Raw genomic sequence first — 21,799 nt, forward strand, 5'->3', positions numbered from 1 at the left:
AAACTTTTATTATTCAACTCTTAAATGAGAATGAGCTTTAATTCGTCATATAACTTTAAAAAAATGATTATATAATCCATCTATTAGAAAAATTGTAGGATAGTAAAGTATTTTGATGTATGTTTCGAACCAGAAGCGTAACTGAGTAAGTTTAAATTTTGATTATATTGGCTTTAAATATTTCCTATTTGAGCCGATGGTGTAGCTACGAGGGGCGCGGATGATGGGCGAAGGAAAAGTCCCAGCCCCCTCTTTTGAAATATTTATATCTTGGCTTATATAAGTGAAGTAGAAGAGAAATGTCCGGGTTGCCCACTGGCGCCACTAGCCTTTACAATTTCAGGGGGCTCAAAGAATTTTTTTTAAATTACATTTCTTTTAACACTTTTACACAGGTCCAAATCCAAAGTAACAAGTTAAATAAACTTCTTATTAACATCTTAAATACTTTATTAAATTTAAAAATATCTAAAAATAGAGAATCCTGTAAACATTAAATGGCACAATTATAGATATAATTTGTTTTAACGTAATTGTAAAAAACGACGTTTTTGCAAAACTGAGTTGTGTTGGTTTTACCCGAGATAATCTCTTCTACAACTAACACCTATTTAGGTTTGGAGGGGATAATTATACCCCGAGATTTCTAATGTTTTGGCGGTTGCGGACTTATTATTTATTATAAACAAAAAAATTCTTAAGATTTAGAAAAATCATAATTAACTAGAAGAAAACACAAAAATATAAGGTAATTTACACATAAAATGATTAAAAAACTGAACATATAAGAAAATAACTCTAAGGGCAAAATGATAAAAAAAATAAATGTTTTTATTAAAAAAATATATATTACAATCTAATTCTCATCTTCGTTCTTTCTAATTTGACTTCGTGAGTTACCTTAATTGCCTTTGTCTCGCGTCTCACTGCCGTGCATCATACAACTTCTCACACAGCTTGCGTAAATTTTTTCCTTCAAAGCTAGAGACATTTTTATAGGTTAAAATTGAAGATATCTCTAAATTTTTTCAAAGCTTATCTTATCCTTTCCACCAATGACAAGTCAACGCTTCCATCTGAGCTAAATGTTTCGCCTAGATATCAGAACTTCCCTACTTTTTTTAAACTTATTCCATTTCCAATATAAAAATCAGTCATATTACAATAATCTTGCACACTATGACACTTTTTCTACAAACAAACATCGCGCTTGTTCTGCAGGCTTCCCTTTACACCACTACACCTATTGTAAACATGTTTACCAGCAGGTACAATTGATGGAGTTCTAGCAACGCCTTTCCCACATACACCGCATTGCCGTACGCCTGTCTCTTCAGAAAATATTTTTAAAATTTTCTAAATGATTATTCGTTTGATTGTTAAATATTCATTTTATCGCATCATTTATACATTAAATCTTCTCTATAATATTTCTATAAAACTTATAACGGGTTTAGGCAAAACTATATGATTCCGTAACTTACATTTTTCATCTTATAATTTATGATTCCTCTAATTACACTAACAAACTCAAATGTCATATATTTAAATAATTGAAAATTTGAATTATTTTAACGAAACATTTACCAAACATACTAGTTCTCTGTCGGCTGTATATGTTTTAGGAAAGAAAATTGGGAAACCATAATTATTGCAAATAAATTTTATTATTCAATAAGCTATTCAAGCATACAATCGCAATCATGTACCAATTATTATAATTATTTTTTACTTTCCGTTGATCAAATAAATATACATAAGGGTCATTTATATTTTCAATTTAAAATGCATGAGGAATTTAGTCCATTGTTTATAAACATATAGATACTCATTTGTGTATATACATAATATTAATTGCTATTGGAAACTCCTATTTCACATATAAATAATGCTCATTTTTATGTATTAAATTGTGCTTCCTTTAGTATTTTTTTGCTTTTGATATTTCGATTTACATTGTGCTTTATAATTATTACCGAATTGATGGATCCATTTATTGGCCACTATGTATAAAAAAGTTAAAGATTTAAATTTATAGTGTTAAATATATTATATACTATATATTTGTTCAAAATTAGATATATAATATATATATATACAATACACTTTTAATATCATTGTCCAATTGTAAAAAAAGCTTAAAATATACAAATGGATTTCTATTAGTACATTATATACCTTTAATTATAATATTCTATAAAAATATGAATTTTATTTATGTAAAAAAAAGCTTAAAATATACAATTGGATTTCTATTAGATTATATAACTTTAATTATAATATTCTATAAAAATATGAATTTTATTTATCGTATATAAACCCCATTTAGATCCTAACAATACAGGACAGCCAGCGTGTCGCGTATCATGATTTCCGGATCTATTCACATACAAATTATACCAAAATATTCCAGATCCCTATCGTCAATATTTTTTAAACATATTAATAATTAATGATATACTTTGACAGGTTGTACGCGTAGGTTAATCTTAGGAAATACAGTAGCTCCACCTTCATTAATATCGCTTAACTATGTTTAATTAACAATAAAAATATATAATTAGATAATCTTATAATATGACCAGGATTTTTACTTAGGGAATAGAGTAATTTAATATTATTATCAATTTTAGAAAAATATTTGTATGTAGTTACGCTCTGGTTATAAGTTAAAATTTTGTAACCATACCAAAATAGTTTTTTTTATATAGATTTTAAGATTTTAAAAAATCATACTATATATATCGAAAATATAATTATGATATAATAATCTTATATAACTTATATAGAGTATTACTTACATAAAACATGAATGTCGCTAATCTGGAAGATATGGGATTTTGGGGGTCCTTAATTAAAGAGAAATTGAAATTAAACTGGTAGTAAATTTTCTTATCAAATAGTAAATATACTATATACAGATATATAGTTCAAAAAAATATTTTATTGAATTGATAATTGCTAAATTGAAGATTTCACGAATAATTGTAAAAAAATATAATTTAATTTATAGTTAAATTATATAAAATTAATCAAATAAAATTCATAGACATTGTAATAGATTCTTTTTTAAGTTTAATTTAATAGTGTCAATTTTCAATTCAATTTTGACTAATTTAGGGTTAAATTACTATATTAATTTTTTTTTATATCATAGTATACGGTAATAAAATAGCTTTTAATAATTGGGTTTCAAATCACGATGGTTCTGAGAAAAATATGATCGAAAGAAAAAGCCGTAAAGCGGGATAGAAATGTAGAAATAGTTTTCAATATTTTTATAACCCATAAAAATTTATCAATTAAAGGTCACCATTTTTTTAGCCATTAACTTAATACTTAGACAAAGATTATCAAGATGATTGCGAAATTCTATTTAGCCTCTAATCATAAATCCTCCAAGAAACTTAAACCACGAATTATTAAATCTTATTATTATTATTAAATATAAATTTGAAGACTTTAAAATGGTTGCTCAATTATTATAGGATTCTATCTAAACGATGATCTTACAGTAGAACAATTTGCCTCTGATTAAGTAAATGAACTATTCTTATTAGTGACTTAAGCGGACAAATCCGCCCTGGATTAACAATTTTTTTAAATATCGGATAGACTTCACCTACCACAGGTCTGATGCAGGGTTTTAATTCTAAAACATAAAGAGCATATTTATAATGAAAGTTAATGAAATATAATACACATCCCAATTTTTAAAATAGCAATACAATAAGGGACTTTCATTGCAGGATCTTTTTTTAAAAAAAATAAATAAATAAACACAGCTTAATAGTTTAATTTTCAAAAAACATTGACTTCCTGTTTGAAAAATGCCATAGAATAATAAATAATTTTATTTTTTAAAAAAGCGTTTCCAAATAGATCTTTTTCGATACATCGTGATGATGGAAATCCGCTAAAAAAATAAGCATAAAATCATTTCAACAATGTGAAAAAAATAAAAAAAAATTTGATTATATAAGTGCCGTTGTTTTAGCCTATTAGAGCACAATATATTTAAACAACTTTTTTTTATATTTTGTTATCATTCAATTCGAACATCATATAAAAAAAAATTGTAAAAAACAATATCCCTATAGTTTTTGTTCTTTCGAACAAATTCTTCAAAACTAACATTTATTTTTAAAAATGCACTTAACTTTCAATTTTTTTATTAAAAGTCGGTGGAATATCTATAAAAATATTTAAAATTTTTTAAATAAATTTAGTAGCTTAAAATAATTTTGTGCATCAATGGTATTGTATAAAAATTTATTATAAAATAATCGGTATGGAATAAAAATAAAGTTTTGGTCTTTTTATAGTAAAGAATACTCAAATATTCTTTTATAGATTAAGTCGAGAAATTTGAACATGTGTTGCTACATTTCCTAAAAAGGAATAATTCGTTTGAAAATTATACAAGGCGGGCATAATACAATTAAATTCTAAGAATATTTGAATACATTCAATATTCGTACTCAAAATAACATAACAACTGTACTATAGTTATGGATAATGTACTATTTTATCACTCAACTGTGATATCGAATAGTATCCGCGCGTTCAGCCACCAACTTTTATTTTTACCTCCTTATTCGTTTTTTCTTAACTCAGCTGGAGATGTTTAGCAAACTGAATTGTGAGTAAGGGAGGACCAAGTAAAGAAAGTGAATTGATGAATTTGATAAATTTCACAAATACAAAGGTAAACAATAATAATTTAACATTTTGATGAAATTATTCCATAATATATTTTCACCTTTTGAATCTATAAATATCAGTTAAAGATTGTGAATGATATTTTTCTCATGTGAAGAAATACATAAATCCTTGAGGCATGACGCCCATTAATTATTAAACACCAATTTTCTAAAAAAAATTCTCCAGCTATAAATTAATTTTTAAAGATTATATCGAATACTATTTAATAAATTTTTATGCAATCCCATCCTTGGATGCACAAAATTATTTTAAGCAAATAAATTTATTCATAACTTTTAAAATAAATTATAAGTTTATTGTAAAAAATCATTTTTTTATAATTTTGAATAAGAATTTGTTCGAAAGAACGATAAAGACAGGGGTATTGACATTTATTTTATTATTTTTTTATTTGATGCTCGAATTGTATGATAACAAAATAAAAAATGTTGTTTACATATATTGTGCTAGAGTTTTTGTGCTAAAACAATGGCAAACCCTGAAATACGTAAATTAAATATAAAGATGTTTGTTCATTATATACGAAGTAGAGGTCTGCATTGGGCGGGGTTTCGGCCCAAAATTTTTTTCAAGAATGGGCTGGCAGGCGGGCGGGTTAAAAAAATTGAAACTATGGGCGGGTGGGTGGGAGAATTAAGAAATTTAAACAATGAGCGGGCAGGTTAAGGAAATTTAAAATTTTTGTTCAAAAACAAACTAAAGAAAGATTATAATTAATTATATGATCAAGAACAATTTTTATTGTACCAATCGTTTTTTTTAAGTGAACACTTTACTAGTTGTTCGAAATCTTTATCTAATTGTTCCCACCATAAATAATGTATCGAATGGATTTCATTGATGTAATACCGTAAAACTCTTTTTTAAAGTGAGTACGGAATGATTAATATGCCATTAAAATAAAATACCCTCATCATTTTCTATTTCATCTATTCTTATTCTAGAAGCTTGTAATTCTGATGCTTGATTTTGTATATTTGAACCATTCAGGCACGTACGCAGGAATTTGGTCTGGGGGGGGGGGATAATAAAATTTTTTAAGAAATATTATTGTTTTTTAAAAATATCAAACATAAATTTATTAGGACTAATAACTATTTCTAATACACAATTTTAAATTAATGTGAATTATAAAAAAATTATATGTAAAGAATCACTTAAATGACCCATAAAGAAATTTGAATTTTTTGAGCTTTAAAATTTATATATAAAGTATAAAAAATTGAAATGTTAGAAATATAAATTAATACACAAAAAGCTTAGGGAATAATTGTATTTTGTATGTTATATATTTACAATGTAAAATCCAATCTTCGATTGAGCTAATTTTTCAATTATCTCATCCTTGCTTGTTGTCAAATGCCTATGAATATTCAAAAGATCCAAACCTTTCAATCTACTTTCAAAAGTTGTACTTCTTGGTATGTTTTTCAGAGACCTGCAGGCCCGGCCCCCATGCCGGACCGTATGGCCGGGCCCGAAATTTAAAAAAAAACACCCAGGCTGAGCCTAAATTTTTTTAAAAAAACATCTAGGCTGGGCCTGAAAATTTTTTTTAAAAAAATATCCGGGCCGGACTGTATATTTTAAAACAGCCTATATTTGAAATCGTTATTATTAGCTATAAAAATCAAAAATAAATATAATTTATTTTAAAAAAATCCAGGTCGGGCCTGAAAATTTTATTTTAAAAAAGGCCGGGCCGGGCCTGAAAATTGAGCTTAGCCATAAAAATCTTTAAAAAAATCCGGGTCGTGCCCTGCAAATGGTACCTCTGCAGGGCTCTGTTATTCTTCTTAAAAAAGAGAACGTTCTCTCATTAGTTTACTATTGGGAAGAGTTGCTAATATATAAACCCTTTTAATATATTGGGAATATAATCTAAAATATGTTTGAAATATTGCAGAGAATCCATAGCATTTTTTGGGACTGTATCAACCATAGTTAATCTTATAAACATAGTTATTCAGCTAATAAGGCATCATAAGATACTTTAACATCTTCATGATAAAAATCCTACAAATATTTTTTTTTTCTATCACCATCTGAAAAAGGTTTGGAAGGCTTTTATGGAAATAATATTTGCAGATTGGTAAGTGCTGCATAATGAATTAAAAACCATTCATTTATTTGGTTTATAAATTTGTATCTAAGATATACTCTTCTACTGGTCCTATATTAATGTTTTAACTATGAGCTTGCCTTGCTGCAAGTCGAGTGAGACAAATATTAAACACGTATACTGTTTTTGACTTAACAATAACATATAAAATATGAAATTCTTCATAAACATTAGCCCTAATTTCCTTGAATTCTAATAAAATGCTCTCCGCTATTCTCATCTTCTTAATCAAGTCATCATGTTTTTGAAAAGTAATACATAAACTAGTTGTACATTCTAATGAGAAAAAAAATTTGGAATAAGCATTGAATCCAATAATTTTCTTGCTCCTAAGGAAAAATTTCTTTCAGGCCAATGTGATATGTCAGTAATAGCAAATAATCGGCTCTTCTAACTCCATAAAAGCTGTTACTGTTTGATGGCGGAGACTCTATCTCGTAGGACAAGGTTTCAATTTCTTTCTCCCTGTTGGACAATTTCAGAATAATTATTATTTGACTAGAAATTTAAAAATGGTAATATTACGCCACTAAAAATTTGAAAATAATAAGATAATATTACGCCGGAAAACTTGAAATCGAAATTTATAGATAAACTTAGTGATGAATGTGATAATAAATGTAATTAAATATATATTTAATATGAGATAGGAATAAATATTATCAAATATAAATTAATAGTACTGTGCAAATTTAATTCAAAACATTTCCATATTTATTAATTTATTTGAAAATAAAATTATTTGACTTGTAAAAAGTTGTTAAAATAACATATATATATATTCTTATCAATTTTTACAAGTTAAAATTTTTATTTACAAACGAATTAAAAAATATGGAAATGTTTTAAATAAAATCTGTACAACACTCTAAACAAAAATATTTTTGAAAAATATATCCGGCATCTGCATTTTTTGGCTTTGGGAGGGGAAGATTTGTCCCCCTGCCCCCCCCCGCTGCGTACGCCAATGGTACCATTTATTAATATTTTTACTCTTCTTAAAATTGGATCTTTCGCGGTTTCCTCTCTAAGTTCTTCTTGGTAGAGTTAATGTGTCATAAGTAAGATTTTTATATATTTCACTGTTTTATTTTCGCTTGTTATTCTATCATCCTTTTTCTCTATTGGGTTTCGCGATAAAGCATCTGCAATTATATTATTAGAGCCATTCTTGTACATTATATCATAATCATATGCAGATAATTTATAAGCCCAACGTATAATCTTTGTTTTGTTAATGAGCTTAAATCTCTGTTATTACCATATATCTTTATTAAAGGTTTGTGGTCTGTTCAAATTTTAAATTTTCGTCCATACAAATAGTTATGAAATTTTTCTACACCGTTTAATATTGCTTTTGCTTCTTTGTCTATTGTAGAATAATTCTTTTCAGCGTCTTGTAAAGTTCTTGAGGTGTAGCTATTGGAAATTCGTTACCATTATCATATTTTTGCATGAGTACAGCTCCAAATCCTTGGTTAGATGCATCTGTTTATAATATTAACTCGAGGTCCGGTTTATAAAACTGTATAGTATTTTGTTTTACTATTCCGAATAGCATGAAAACGATTACAAAAATAGCACGGTATTTTTTTTTGGAATGGTAGATTAATCATTTTTTACTCACTTCAAAAAAGAGTATTACATATATTGCATACGGGACATCCGGATCTCACTTGAGGAAGAGGATATACTTCAAACGGATATCCTACTTTGGTGGAAACGACAAGAGATTTGCCAAAGCCATCACGATTAACAAGAAAAATATTGGCAATTCCTGCAACTAGTACTTCTCCTGAATGAGGATTTAGCATTGCTGGAAGGTTTTTAGAACAAAGAAGAACGTGTTTGTATCCAGAAAATGTCAATTCATTATTATTTTTGCATTATAATTACATATAATATCAATTTTATATTTATATTCATTTCATAAATATTCTATTTGATCAAATAAATTGTCCATAATTTAAATTGAATATTTTTTATGCTTAAATTAATTACCTAAATTATAAACTTTTTGTAGAGGTGTAATGCTGAAATATTTTTATTAGATGCTTAAAAAATTGAAAGAATGACCATAATTAATATAAGCGAAATTTTTTTTATAAATAATGGGAGGGCGGGTAAAATATTTTACAATAATAGGCGGGCGGACGGGTGGTTAAAGAATTTTAGATAAATGGGCTGGGCGGGTATATATTTTTTTGAAAACTATGGGCGGCTGGGCTGGATGGGCGGGCGGGTTAAATTTTTTTAAACATTGGACGGGCGGGCTTTTGGTCCGAAAACCCGGCCAATGCAGACCTCTAATACGAAGGATGTGGTTAGACATTAAATATTACTTTTGTCAAAATAATATTGTATAATTAGTAGTATAATTTTACTTCTGAGAAATCATAATGAGGATCGTAATGCCCGCCAATTCCATAATTACCTATCTTAAATTTAAACATCATTATACAAAGAATGCGCTTTAAATACCTGCAAACTTTCGGATGTAAGCATATCTAATCCCGTTATAGCATTGATTCTGAGATTTAAGGACTCTACCAATGTAGTATCAACCTCGTCTAACCACGCACTTCAAATTGATATTTATTATTAAATTAAAAATTTTCTATACTGATATTTTCAAACTAATTTTATTACAAGTTATAAAAAAAATTCATTTTATATAAGACTAGTTTTAAATTACTTAACAATTCAAAAAACTGTTAAATTGAAACACATTAATAAAACTAGCATAGAAAGTGATTCAAGGATAATAATTAATGTATTAGTAAATATATTAATGTTATTAATAAAGGTTACCTTTTACTTACTCTATCATCAACTATTTCATTGGTAAATGTCTCAATGCTGACAACAGTGGCTCTTTTCAGCTATAAATAAATTTGTAAATATCAATTTTTGCATTCATAACGTACTCTAATAAGATTTTAATAGTGAATAATATAATAATAGATTTATATAAAATAACTTCCTTGGACGAAAATAATTGGGAAGAATACAATATTGCATAAATGTACAAAAAATCAAAAGTGAGTAATAATAATTTAGGCATCTAAGAAAAATATTCAGCGTTGTTTTGATACCATAAGAAATTTATTAACTATAATATTTTTGTTTATAGCTCCGGCTATACTCTCTTTAATACTCTGAAAAATCAGAAAATCTTGCTTGTTAGATTGGATTAACAGAGATAATCTTAGTAATTTTAATCTTGAAGAATATATCTATGTAGCAGTTACTATCCGATTAAGTTAAAAATAAAAAGCACGCTGTGCTAGTATTATAGAGTTTTGTCTATCGATGAATGATCAATTGTGATCAATCTAGCCAAATAATAGTTGCTATCTCTTCATTATTTCATTCTAGAATCTTAGTATACAGTTTATAAAAAAATATATATTTCTGCCAAGAAAGTTTATAGAAATTTAGTATTTTCATCACAAAATGATTAATGAAAAATAATGGTTATATTTTGCTATCAAATTTTTGACTTGTTAAGAATAGTTTGCGGCGCAAAAAAAATTAAAAGATTTTATATTTTCCAACTATTCGAAAGAAAGATTTAGAAGGGTTAAATATGAGAGCAATTTTGTTCAACCCCTTCTAGGAAACATATCTAATCAAATCCCATCAAAAAATTTCAAATAAGTCTATATAAAAATATAATCTTTAGAAGAGTGATTTAAACAACCTTCAATTTATTTTTATATTTCGTGTTAGATCAACTTGATCTTAGGATAGATGAAATTATTTTTTAAAAATCTCAACCTTTGTAACAACTTTTTATAACAAATTATAAATGTATGTGGTGGGCCCACCGTTTCTATTAGGTAGTGTTATTGAAAACCTCATTTAATCAATTTTTAAAATGGCGATATCAATATTTTAGACCAAAAAATAAACACTAAACGTAGAAATTTCCCTAAAAGTCTATCTTTTGCCGAAATCTCAAAGCTTATATAATATTTAATATTTGGCTAAAATATAACAAGACAAATTCGGAGCTTAAAATTTTAAGCTAAACTAAATAGAAAATGATATCTTACCAATAACTTATTTCTTTATACACCAAAACATTTATAATCTCTAGAAGGATTGCTGATAATTTTGGTTACCGTGACAAATACAAAAGGTAGTTTTTCTCGCTTTAAATTAATCAAAATTTATTTAAGATGACGCAAGATAGATTAAATTAATCAAAATTTATTTAAGATGACGCAAGATAGATTAAATCAATAATTTGGTTAGAAAATTAATTATTAAAAAAAATTAATTGATGATTTAGCGAGAAAAAAAATTGTAGTCATAAAAATCATTCGTCTTACATTTTATTATATAAGATATCTTTGAATAAGTCATAAATTTTTGCAGGGTGCCATATGAATAATTGATCTTTTATAGAAAAAAACCCATAACTAGTTTAATATTAACGTATGCAAAATCAAAATATAATTAAATTTATATTATCTAATCAATAAAAAAATTAATTATAATCCACGTAACATATTTTTAATCAGGCTAGTTCATGAATAAGTGCATATCAAAAAGTCTTGAGAGTGTGATTTATTTCATTAAATAGGTCAAAGTTAATATTTGGTAAAAAATCATATTGGCAGTGGCGTATCCAGGATTTTCTTATAGGGGGGAAAAAATTTTTGGGGGCTTCGCCCCCAAACCCCTTTTACCTGGCCTTCGGCCAGCTTTTCCCCGGCCTTCGGCCGGGTCTTATTTAGCTATTCTATAAAATTATTGATAATTTAATAATAATTATATTTCTATTTTTAATATTATTTACTAATTCGTGCTTATGGATAGGATATTACAAGCCTCTTTTTTATTATTTCAAGTTAGGTATATTATATTTAATAAAGTTTTTTTAAATGTAAAGTTGAAATAAAGTGTAATGTCATTTTTTTTATAAAATTTGCTTTAAAAACTAGCCTCAGCTTAAATTCTCATACAATATAAGTAGAATATAATTTTTTTATTGAAAATACTAATAGTAGTGTGTTTAAAATATTGACTAGAAAATAATTAAATTAACAAGTTTTTTTAACTTTTTATCAAATACAAGATTTTTAATTATTTTGTTTGTCGTTGGAACCAAATCTTTGTGTATATTTAACAGAGCTAACCCATTTAGCCGAGATTCAGTACTTAGTAAATATGTTTTCAACCTTCTCAAGTTGGAAATCCTTTCATTCGTACATGTTGTAATAGGCAAACATGCAAGAATATAAACAACTTCGAAATATTAGGAAATTGAGCTAAGGTTTCTTTACACCGATTGAGCGCATCAATAGCATGCTCAGATAAAATAGCTAAACGTATAAATATTTATACCACAATTCGAATTCACTTATTAAATTTATTTCAGTATCAATCTCATAGGAATAAAATTTTTCTAAATATTTAATTATACCAATAGTGCCATTAGAAAATGAAGAAGGATCTTTGGGTAATAAAACTTGAAGATTGCTAAAGACTTATTTTTTATCTAAAACCCGTACTTTTATTTGCAATAAAAAAGTATCTAAGAATGGGATGAAAATGGATATTTTAATTCTTCAGTTGAGCCAATATTTATTTACATCTCAATAATGGCCTAGGTGCTAGACGAGGGTTAATTAGTGTTATATCATAAAATTTGCCTTCGATTCAACGTCTAGATAAATATTATGAAAATATTTATCTACATTCATTCTTATTGTATCTACCTGTTCATGTATATTTTCAGCCAAATCAATAACCTGAACCAAATCTAAATTTGGTTTTTGTAAATTTCTACAAAGTAGTGAGCTAAAAATAATTTATTGATGCAACTAGCAGCAATGTTAAACTCTGATTGAGCAATTGAATTCAATAATGATATCGCTTCTGACGACACATTACTTTTTTTCATGCTCAGCCTTATTTATAAATTATTGATTTCAATCTCATTGACTAAATATTTTTCCATTTTATTAATATTTTTGAATAATATGATGGAAAATTGATATTCAAATATTTGTAAAATTTTGATTGGTAAGGGGGGGGGGGGTAAAATTTTTATTAGCTTAAAATGATATTTATGAAAATAGTCAAATTTGCAATGGGGGGAATTTCCCCCCCCCTGGTTACGCGCCTGCATATTGGTGTTGTAAATAAGTGCTTCCAAACCTTTAAAACTGTAAATAAATATCAAAATATGGTCCATAACGTATTTGAATAAATGTTTAAAGATTTATACTTGTGGTTGAGCCAAAGTTTTAAGAATGTTTATTTCAGCATCAGTAATTACGTTATGATAAGCTGCAATCCAGGGATTTGTGTATAAAACCTCTTCTTTTATAGGCGCCAATAACAAAAGGGGATGTTTGTGTCTATTCATGTAGCGACAGGTTGAACCCTTTCTGTAATTGTTCTTCTAAATTATAATTAATTTAAACTTTTTTTTTAGTTAGCTTAAATTAATATAACGTTGCTTTCTTAGTTCAAAGTAAAATAAAAAATTGTGACAAGTATTTTTGTGTAAATCGCAATCTTAGGCTATTTAATTATTTTATAATTAAAATTTTTACTGTTTAAAATGTAATTGATTTATATAGTAATAAATATTATAATAATAAAATTTAATTAAAAAAATTTACGATTAATTTTAAAATCATTAACTGTAATTAGTATTATTTAAATACTTAATAGATTTATTTTATTAAAAGGGATTACTTCAATTATTTTATCTCCCCTACAAAGTGCACTATATACAGGCATATAACCATCAAAATACGTTTCCCATCTTTTAGGAGAATATATTTTAAAAGTTCGAGAATCGATATCATAATAATCATCCAATTTGATTTGATTGGATTGTTCCAATTCACTGATTTCATATTCATACCATAGTTTATTTCCTTGAGCGATAGAATGATTAGGTTCTAGTTTTGAAATAAAAAAATTTCTATTATAAAGGCTTGCAACTTTTTTAATTTGAGTAATTAAGATTAAGATAAAATATTTTGTCCAAAATATTCTATCAAATATGTTGAATTCATATTCAAATTTTATTGTAATATAGATATGATAGTTTAGTTAGTACCAAAAATTATGATCAGACATTGCCAGATTTTTTTCAATAATAGAGAAGAATGTTTACCTCCTCCATTAGCATAATTGTTTTAATTATAATATAAAAACTGAATATTGAAGCGGAGGAAAGAGGTAAAAGGTATCCTCCTTTTTTGAAAACTAAGCAATTCATACAAGAACTTTATCTTCACACGTTTCAAACAATTCATACAAGAACTTTATCTTCACACGTTTCAAACAATTCATACTAGACCCATCTTTGGATCTATTATTTTAGATCCACTAGTTACTTTTTAAAATTTTGTCTGACCTCTTCTTAACAATTTTTTTTTAAAGATTCGAGTCGAGCCATCTGAACTAATATTGTTATAAATAAGTTCTACCCTACCCTACTTATTTTTAAACATACCTATACTAAATTGGGATTAAAAAGAATACAAAAATTAGTTATTCAAATTTTAGAGATATTATTTTTCAGTTGGATTAAAAAAAGGGATGTTTTTCTTTAAGTTGGAATTTGAATTCGGTGTAAAAAAAACTCCAGTTATAATGACTGACTTAATCAAAAGTTTATCAAGAAAGTTGAGATATTCCTTGCAAGCGATCGCAATGCATTAACCTGAAAATAAAGGTTACGGCTGCACAATAATAGTGGGCAAATAAATTAGCTAAGGAGAGGGAGTGGGTATCTATGGAGCATTAGGAATATAGCAGGGAAGAATGCTAAATTGGTGCAAATTTTTGATAAAAGAAAATAGATAAGCATGTCTCTAAAACACAAGAAGGCTAAAGAGGTTGGAAAACGTTATTTATTAAGCTAAGGAGTCTAAATCGAGGAAACTGTGTAGGAATTGCCTTGAAGAATTTAAGATGTTTTGTGGGGTTATAAGATACTCAGGTCGTTTGATGTTTGTCAAGTGTGGGCAAGAGTAGGCTTTTAAATATTTTTAGGCCTATTCCTAGCATTGGGTGCAAAAATAGAAAAATAGCATTTTTTAAGAGAATTTCTTTTAGATTAAAGAATAGAGAATGGGGAGATAGAAACAAAAGGGTATAGGTTCGACATATGGCATGGCTATCTAACACTATTTTCAAAAAAAGGATGAGCGTATTGTAACTTACAAAATCTGTATACATCAAAAGTGATATACTTATGAGTAGAAGAGATTTATGAAGAAGCTGTATTAAATTATACTCGCTGAAAAAATAAAGGCAAGATCGACCAGTAATACTCAATTTTGAGAAGAAAGACTGTAGGAAAATGAGACGGTATGTTATGCCCTCTTATCTTCGAAGCAATTGATCGGAAAACTAATTGTAGTGGCTCTTGGGATAGATTTTCATGTAAGGGGAAAGACATAAGGAATTAAAGCCCAGCAACATGGAATAGGGGATCAAACAGTGTGATCTAATATCATGAAGAAAAGAAGTTTATAAAAGATGGTAAGATGAAGAATGATGTAAACTTTAATCTTATAGAGAGAGGTGAAGAATAAAGCTAAAAAAATTAATTGCTGAGGCAAAGAACGCTAAGTATATAGAAGTTATCAAACATGGCTGCTAGTAAAGAGGGAGAAGAAAAGAAAATTTGTGATATGTGGTTGTTGAAGATTGTTCAAAGAAGGCAAAACATAATTTGATCCTCAAAATTGGTTATTACTAGGCAAAAAACTATTTTCAGGAGAGTTTAAAATGTGAAAATTGTAAAGAAGCCTTTTTTGAAATCGATAATAGTGCTACTACGGTTAATAAAATAAAAAGGGATAGCTAGATATGTTAGCAAAATATGGTTTTTTATTTCAGGCTTGTTTGATAAAATCGATATGTAGGAAAACCAACTTTAGCAGAGATTTTGTAACAAAATTAAGATCATTGTCTAGCACAACCAAGTCCGAAGCGAATATCAGTTTGGTGTGATCAGACTCGTAAGTCAATACATGGCTTTGATTCATATTATAAGGCCATAACTATTTAAAATAAATAAATAAAATTTATAATAAAAAAAAAATCCCTGTATTAACCTAATTCCAGAAGTTCTAACGTTTTGGCTAACGCTGCATACAAATTCCCTTGCTAAAATTAAGTGTAATTTAAAATTTATATAAAATTTATTATTAAATTTAATTAAAAAATCTTATAGAATTTATAACAAATATCAAATAACTCCTCAATTTTCCAGACTGGATTCTTTTTGACATTTGTTAGCGGGAACGAATTCGTTTAAAATTACACGATTGGGCATTAACTAATGGTTACTACTTCAAAAAATTTTGTAATATTTTTGTGTAGACTTTTTCATGGGCTAAGAAATTAGTTATATTATTTCATTAATAAAGAGGATTAAATATGTTAACTGAACTAGACGTCTTTAACGGACTGATTTTTAGCCCTACCCATTCCCGCCCGCCTATCTAAGTGGGCGAGGAGGCTAAAATATTTTAAAGAAGGGGCAGCGGGTAGGTTAAAAAATTTAAACAATAGGCAGGCATGCTAAAATTTTTTAACTTTAATTTGTTGTTTAAAATCATTTAGTAAAAATTTTAAAAAATATGCTTCAAAAAATTTCAAAATTTTTAATACCATACCGATAACTGAGGATGTTGTCATCGGAAGAAATTAATGAAATAAAAAAACATGTCGAATGTTGGATTTGATTTGCATATACGTGAATGGAAATCTTATTTTATCCGTTTCCTCAAAAGCATGGAAAATTCAATTAAAGGGTATTAAATTATAAATTTAATGTTTGAAATAGATTCACATCAAAATTATACCAGAACAGATGAGGGGGGGGGGGGGGTTGTTATAGATGACCATTTAATGACAACAAAATTATTAAATTTTAAAGTAAATAGTTTGATTTGTATAATTTAGTAAAATTTTAGAATACTTAGTTTTGTTTACAATTTGAACAATTAATTTAAAGTTTGAATTACTTTTTCAAATTTATTCTTAATGGTTTCCCTTTTTTTTAAAGATTACACTTGAGGAGAAGGATATACTTCAAACGGATATCCTACTTTGGTGGAAACGATTATAAAAAGATTTACCGAAGCAATCAAGATTAGCTAGAAATATATTGGTAATTCCAGCAACTACTGCTTCTTCGGCAATACTGAGAGGTTTTCAGAACAAAGAAGAATATGTTTGAATCCAGAAAATATGGATTCATAATTATTTTTGCATTATTACAAATAACTTTATAAATATAAATTTTATTTTCATATTTTTTTCAATGAATATAAATTTTATATTTAAATTTTTTTAATGAATATTAATTTTATATTTTTCATGAATATTTTATTTAATAAAATAAATTCCTTACCCGTAATTTAAATTAATATATTTTTTTATGCAATATAATAATTTCACAAATTATAAAACTTTTTTTTAAGGATGTAGCGCTGAACTTGAATCAATTTTTAATATTAGACGCTTTAAAAAATTGAAAGAATGGGCATATTTAAATTTTATATGGGCGCATGTGGGTTAAAAATTTTTATCAATAATGGGTGGGGGGGGCGGGTTTTTAAAACATTGGACAGTAGGGCTAAAAACTCACCCATTGCAGAACTCTAAAACTGAACTATAAAACTTCAAATATAAAGTTTCAGACAAAAATTGAGCAAGAACAAAATACTACGATATTTTGTAATACCTTTTTTCCTATATGTATATTTGATTTTCTCAAATCATTTTGATTTAAAAAAACATTTGCTAAAATCTGTTTCAAAAATCAATACTGGATATTAGCAATTCAACTTTATTTTTTAGAAAATTTGACCGCTAATTAAATACGCTACTGGGTTAGCCATTTGTTTTTTTACATTAACGTTGTATAATAGGTCTAGTCTTACAATTCCCATTTTTTATGTAGGTGTTTTGAGCATATAATAACAAAGGTTTTATATATGTTGTAATATTCAGTTAAACAAAAAATGTCTTATTCCAATTGTTGTAATATTCAGTAAACAAAAAAAATGTCTTATTCAAATTATTACAATATTATTTAATTTCATAGACTATGTAAATGAAGATTAAAGGCAAGATATATATATTTGAGATCTTGTGAATATACTTCACTTTTCAATTTTTGGAGAGTCTTCCTTTTTAATTTCTCTTTTATTTAATTTTTTATTTTTATGTTAAATTAATATATACTTTATAATTTATTATTTTATAATTAATAGATATGAATAAAGGAAACTATAAATTATGTTATTGTTTCAAATTTGATATCCTAATTATTTAATCTTATTTCTTTCTTTTATATAGACGAAATTCAATAATATACTTGGTAAAACGAATATGCAGTATATTCCAAAAGTATATTCTTTTTAAATGAAGAATCATTTTTTTTCCTATCCAAAATCTGAATCGCTTCCGTGAACCATAAACTAGCCTGGTAATAATTATCATCCTCATAAGCATGTTTCCCTATTTCAAAGCAGTCATCGGCTTGATAAAACAAATAAAATAGAATTACATCAATTATATAATTTTATCTGAAAACATAAAGAAGTTTATATGATCATTTAATGAAGATGGTTATTAGGAGATATTTAAAATCGATTATTCTATGTAATATCAGCCCACCTCTTTAAATATTATCAATATCATATAACATTTAAAAGCACATGTCCGAAGTTACTCATTAAATTACTCAAGTTTTTAATATTTTATATTGTATTTAAAAATTTGATAATATTAAAATCTAATAATTAATAAATTACTAAAAAAAATATTGATGAAGGCTGAATTTTTAAAATTTTAGCAAACGTGTTCAAATTTAAAATTATTAAAATTTAAACTAAAAATTTATAACATCAAGTCAAGACTATTTTTTTTCGATATAATAATTATAAGAAATCTACAAATTAATTATATTTGATATCATTGGCCATCATTTAATGTATTTAGAAGAAACAATTAGATTTAGATTATGACTTGCTTTATATATTAAGGTTGGGCTATTGAAAATATTTTATATAAATATTTAGGTGTCCTACTCTACCTTAGTAATTTTTGAAGTATATCTTTTGTCATATTGAATGAATTTGGAAGTACTATTGCAAAAAATTTTTTAAAAAATTCACCTGATAGTGCTGATTTAAAGTTTAATTTTTTAATTTTTCCATGCGCTAGATCTTTGGTCTCCAACTTATAAATGTATTGCAAACGTAATATCGCTGCCATAGCTCCATGGAGATCTTTATCACCCGGCAAGTCAATCCTGGTCATTAAAGTCTCCTCGAATACTTTACATAAATATAATATATTATCAGAGATCTGCATGGCCCGGTTTGGACAATGCCCAAAGTCCGATGTGTAAATTATTATCAAGCCCAGAATTTGTGCAAAATTCTTTTGGGCTTGGACACGTTTTTATATTTGAATAATACAAATTTATTGGGTTTTTTCCAAAATAATTATACGGACAAATTAATTTGGGCCGGCACATCTATGTAAAATATTTTCAGACTAAAAAATTAAAACTTTTTATAAATCCTTTATGTGCCTGAATCAACCTGTGATGATCTTTAATATACATAATAAATTTGTTTTTTCTTTTTAAATCAAAATAATTTACTTTTAAAAGGTTGGGTTTTGATTATATTTTTAATATCCTTTACATCTTTCGCCACATTCTTAATGATCAAAAAATGGATGATAGGATTTTCTGGATAATTTGAATTGCTAAAATCTTTTAGGATTAGAGTTTGTTGCTCTACATACCTATAAAAAAAATATGTTGAAGAATTAAGATTGTGTTTTTTTAATAAAATATACTTTCTCCAAAAAATTAATAATTGGGACAACATATTTTCACAAATTTAAATAATGTAAACAAATTTTATTTTCAAAGTATTAAGTTGAGCAGAGTTTATTATTTTATCTATAATATTTAAAATTGATTTGGTAAAATAAATGTGTGTCTCAAATTCAAGAATAAAGAAAAATTAATTATATAAGCAAATAATATTTAAAAACATACACAATGTGATCTAGATTGAAAATGAAAAAGAAAACGAAAGAAAGAAAAAGAAGACAAAGGGAGGGGATTTTTTAAGAAAAAGATCCATTCTAACTCAATTTTAAAAAAAATTGAATTAGAACCCTATAAAAAATGATGTGATTAAATATATTTCTAGTTAATTTTAATCTAATCCATAATTTTACTATTTATGATTCAAAAAAAATTGCATTTAATAATTTACTGGATGGCGCAAAAAAAAATTCGTAAAGCGCCACCGTATAAATTTGGTATCGACCTAAGGCAAAGTATATTTCAATCCCAAAGATAACTTTATAAATTTTAAGATACTGAATTCGAAAAGAAAAAAATAATTAAAACAGGGAAAGAGTATAAATTACTCAAATATGTGCAAAAATTATAAGATATTTGGGATCAGAAATCAAAACGCTAAAAAAGGAAAAATAAATTATTGAGGTTTCACCATATTTAAGAAAGAGTTATTTTTAAAAAAAATTTGCCTAATTGCTATATAATATTTTATTTATACTATATTACTTCCTTAAATTTTCGAGTCGAATTCCTTCTTCAACCGTGTAATTTTTGATCAAATTAATGAATACTTTCCTTGTTTCCATGAGATCTAAGATATGCGCCACCGATGAAAAAAATTCACAGGATATTTGCACAAAAACTTGTATTAACAAAATCACCGGAATTATTTTACACATCATTCATCATTATACTAAATTTAACTGCTTTTTAATATTTATATTTATGTAATTCCTATCTTTGCTTTGTTATTTATTTTTTATAAGAAATAAAAAATATTGAAAATTATAAAAATCAATTTAAAATAAAAACATAGTAGGTTAAATAGATTATATTTAAAAAAAAATAATATTAATATTTTTATTAACATAGCACCTTTTAAGTAATTGTGTCGGATTTTATCTATCTTATCAGATTACTTTCAAACTGTTAATAAAAAAGTTAAAGAATCGATTGAAATAAACAAGTGAGAGCTAAATATACATTCAATTAAAGTAGGTAAACATTATATGCCATTAATCAAATAAGTTTATTATACTATTAATTATATATATGTCGTAATTTTTAAAGGGAGCAGAATTATCCAGTATCATCACGGATTTTAAAGGTATCTTTTTAAGAATTCAATTTTTTAAAGGATATAGAAATACGGTTATATAACTTTTGAACCATGGTAAAAAATAATCTTAATTTAAAACGCGTTTTACGCGGGTTTTGCTTTATTTTTTTTTAAATTTTATTTTTTTTTTTTTAAAGTTTTTTTGGGGGCTTATGAAAGTATATATGTCGAATATAGGGTATCAATCGATAGCTAATCAAAAGATCTATTCAACTAGTGGTCAACATTTCCCCATTAATGGGCGAGTCTAGGTCTTGGGGGGCAGGAGTATTTTTAACAAAACAAAATATCGATATAGATATCAAATAATAGCTAATTAAAGTATCTTTTGACTAAAAGTATTCATTATTGGTCTTGATGGGAAGGACTTAATATAGGGAAGGGGGGGGTGGGGGGGGGGGGGGGGTAAAAAATAAAAGATATTGATATGGGTTGATTAAAATATCTTTTAATTGTAATAATAATTATCACTCTAGGTGGCCAGGTCTAGGTCTTGGGGGGTCAGGAATATTTTTATAAACATCAAATATCGATATGGGTATAAATAAAAGCTAATTTAAATATCTTTTGACTGAAAGCATTCATTCTTGATCTTGATTGGTAGGACTTAGTCCGGGGGGGGGGGGGCTGGGGGTAAAAAATAAAAAATATTGATATGGGTATAAAAGGTAATTAAAATATCTTTTGATTGTATTAATTATCACTCTAAGTGGGCGGGAGGTCTTGGGCG

The 21,799-nt window shown here is 26.6% G+C and overlaps 1 protein-coding gene across 1 annotated transcript; it reads right to left on the reverse strand.

The window, feature by feature from the left end:
- Positions 1-1,891: 1,891 nt before the first annotated feature.
- On the reverse strand, positions 1,892-19,640 carry LOC135926964 (prolyl 4-hydroxylase subunit alpha-1-like). Its single transcript, XM_065462896.1, has 14 exons — positions 19,515-19,640; positions 19,021-19,182; positions 18,219-18,382; positions 15,764-15,891; positions 14,334-14,338; positions 13,565-13,773; positions 13,089-13,265; positions 9,659-9,729; positions 9,329-9,428; positions 9,232-9,285; positions 2,802-2,849; positions 2,462-2,530; positions 2,321-2,417; positions 1,892-2,003 (listed from the first exon to the last, which is right to left on the reverse strand). The coding sequence occupies exons 2-14, from the start codon at positions 19,163-19,165 to the stop codon at positions 1,906-1,908; spliced, it is 1,365 nt and encodes a 454-aa protein (XP_065318968.1). The 5' UTR covers positions 19,166-19,182; positions 19,515-19,640; the 3' UTR covers positions 1,892-1,905.
- Between the last annotated feature and the right edge of the window lie 2,159 nt (positions 19,641-21,799).

Source organism: Gordionus sp. m RMFG-2023, chromosome 3, assembly GCF_954871325.1.
Source record: "Gordionus sp. m RMFG-2023 chromosome 3, tfGorSpeb1-WG-v2, whole genome shotgun sequence".
NCBI classification, from domain to species: domain Eukaryota; kingdom Metazoa; phylum Nematomorpha; class Gordioida; order Chordodea; family Parachordodidae; genus Gordionus; species Gordionus sp. m RMFG-2023.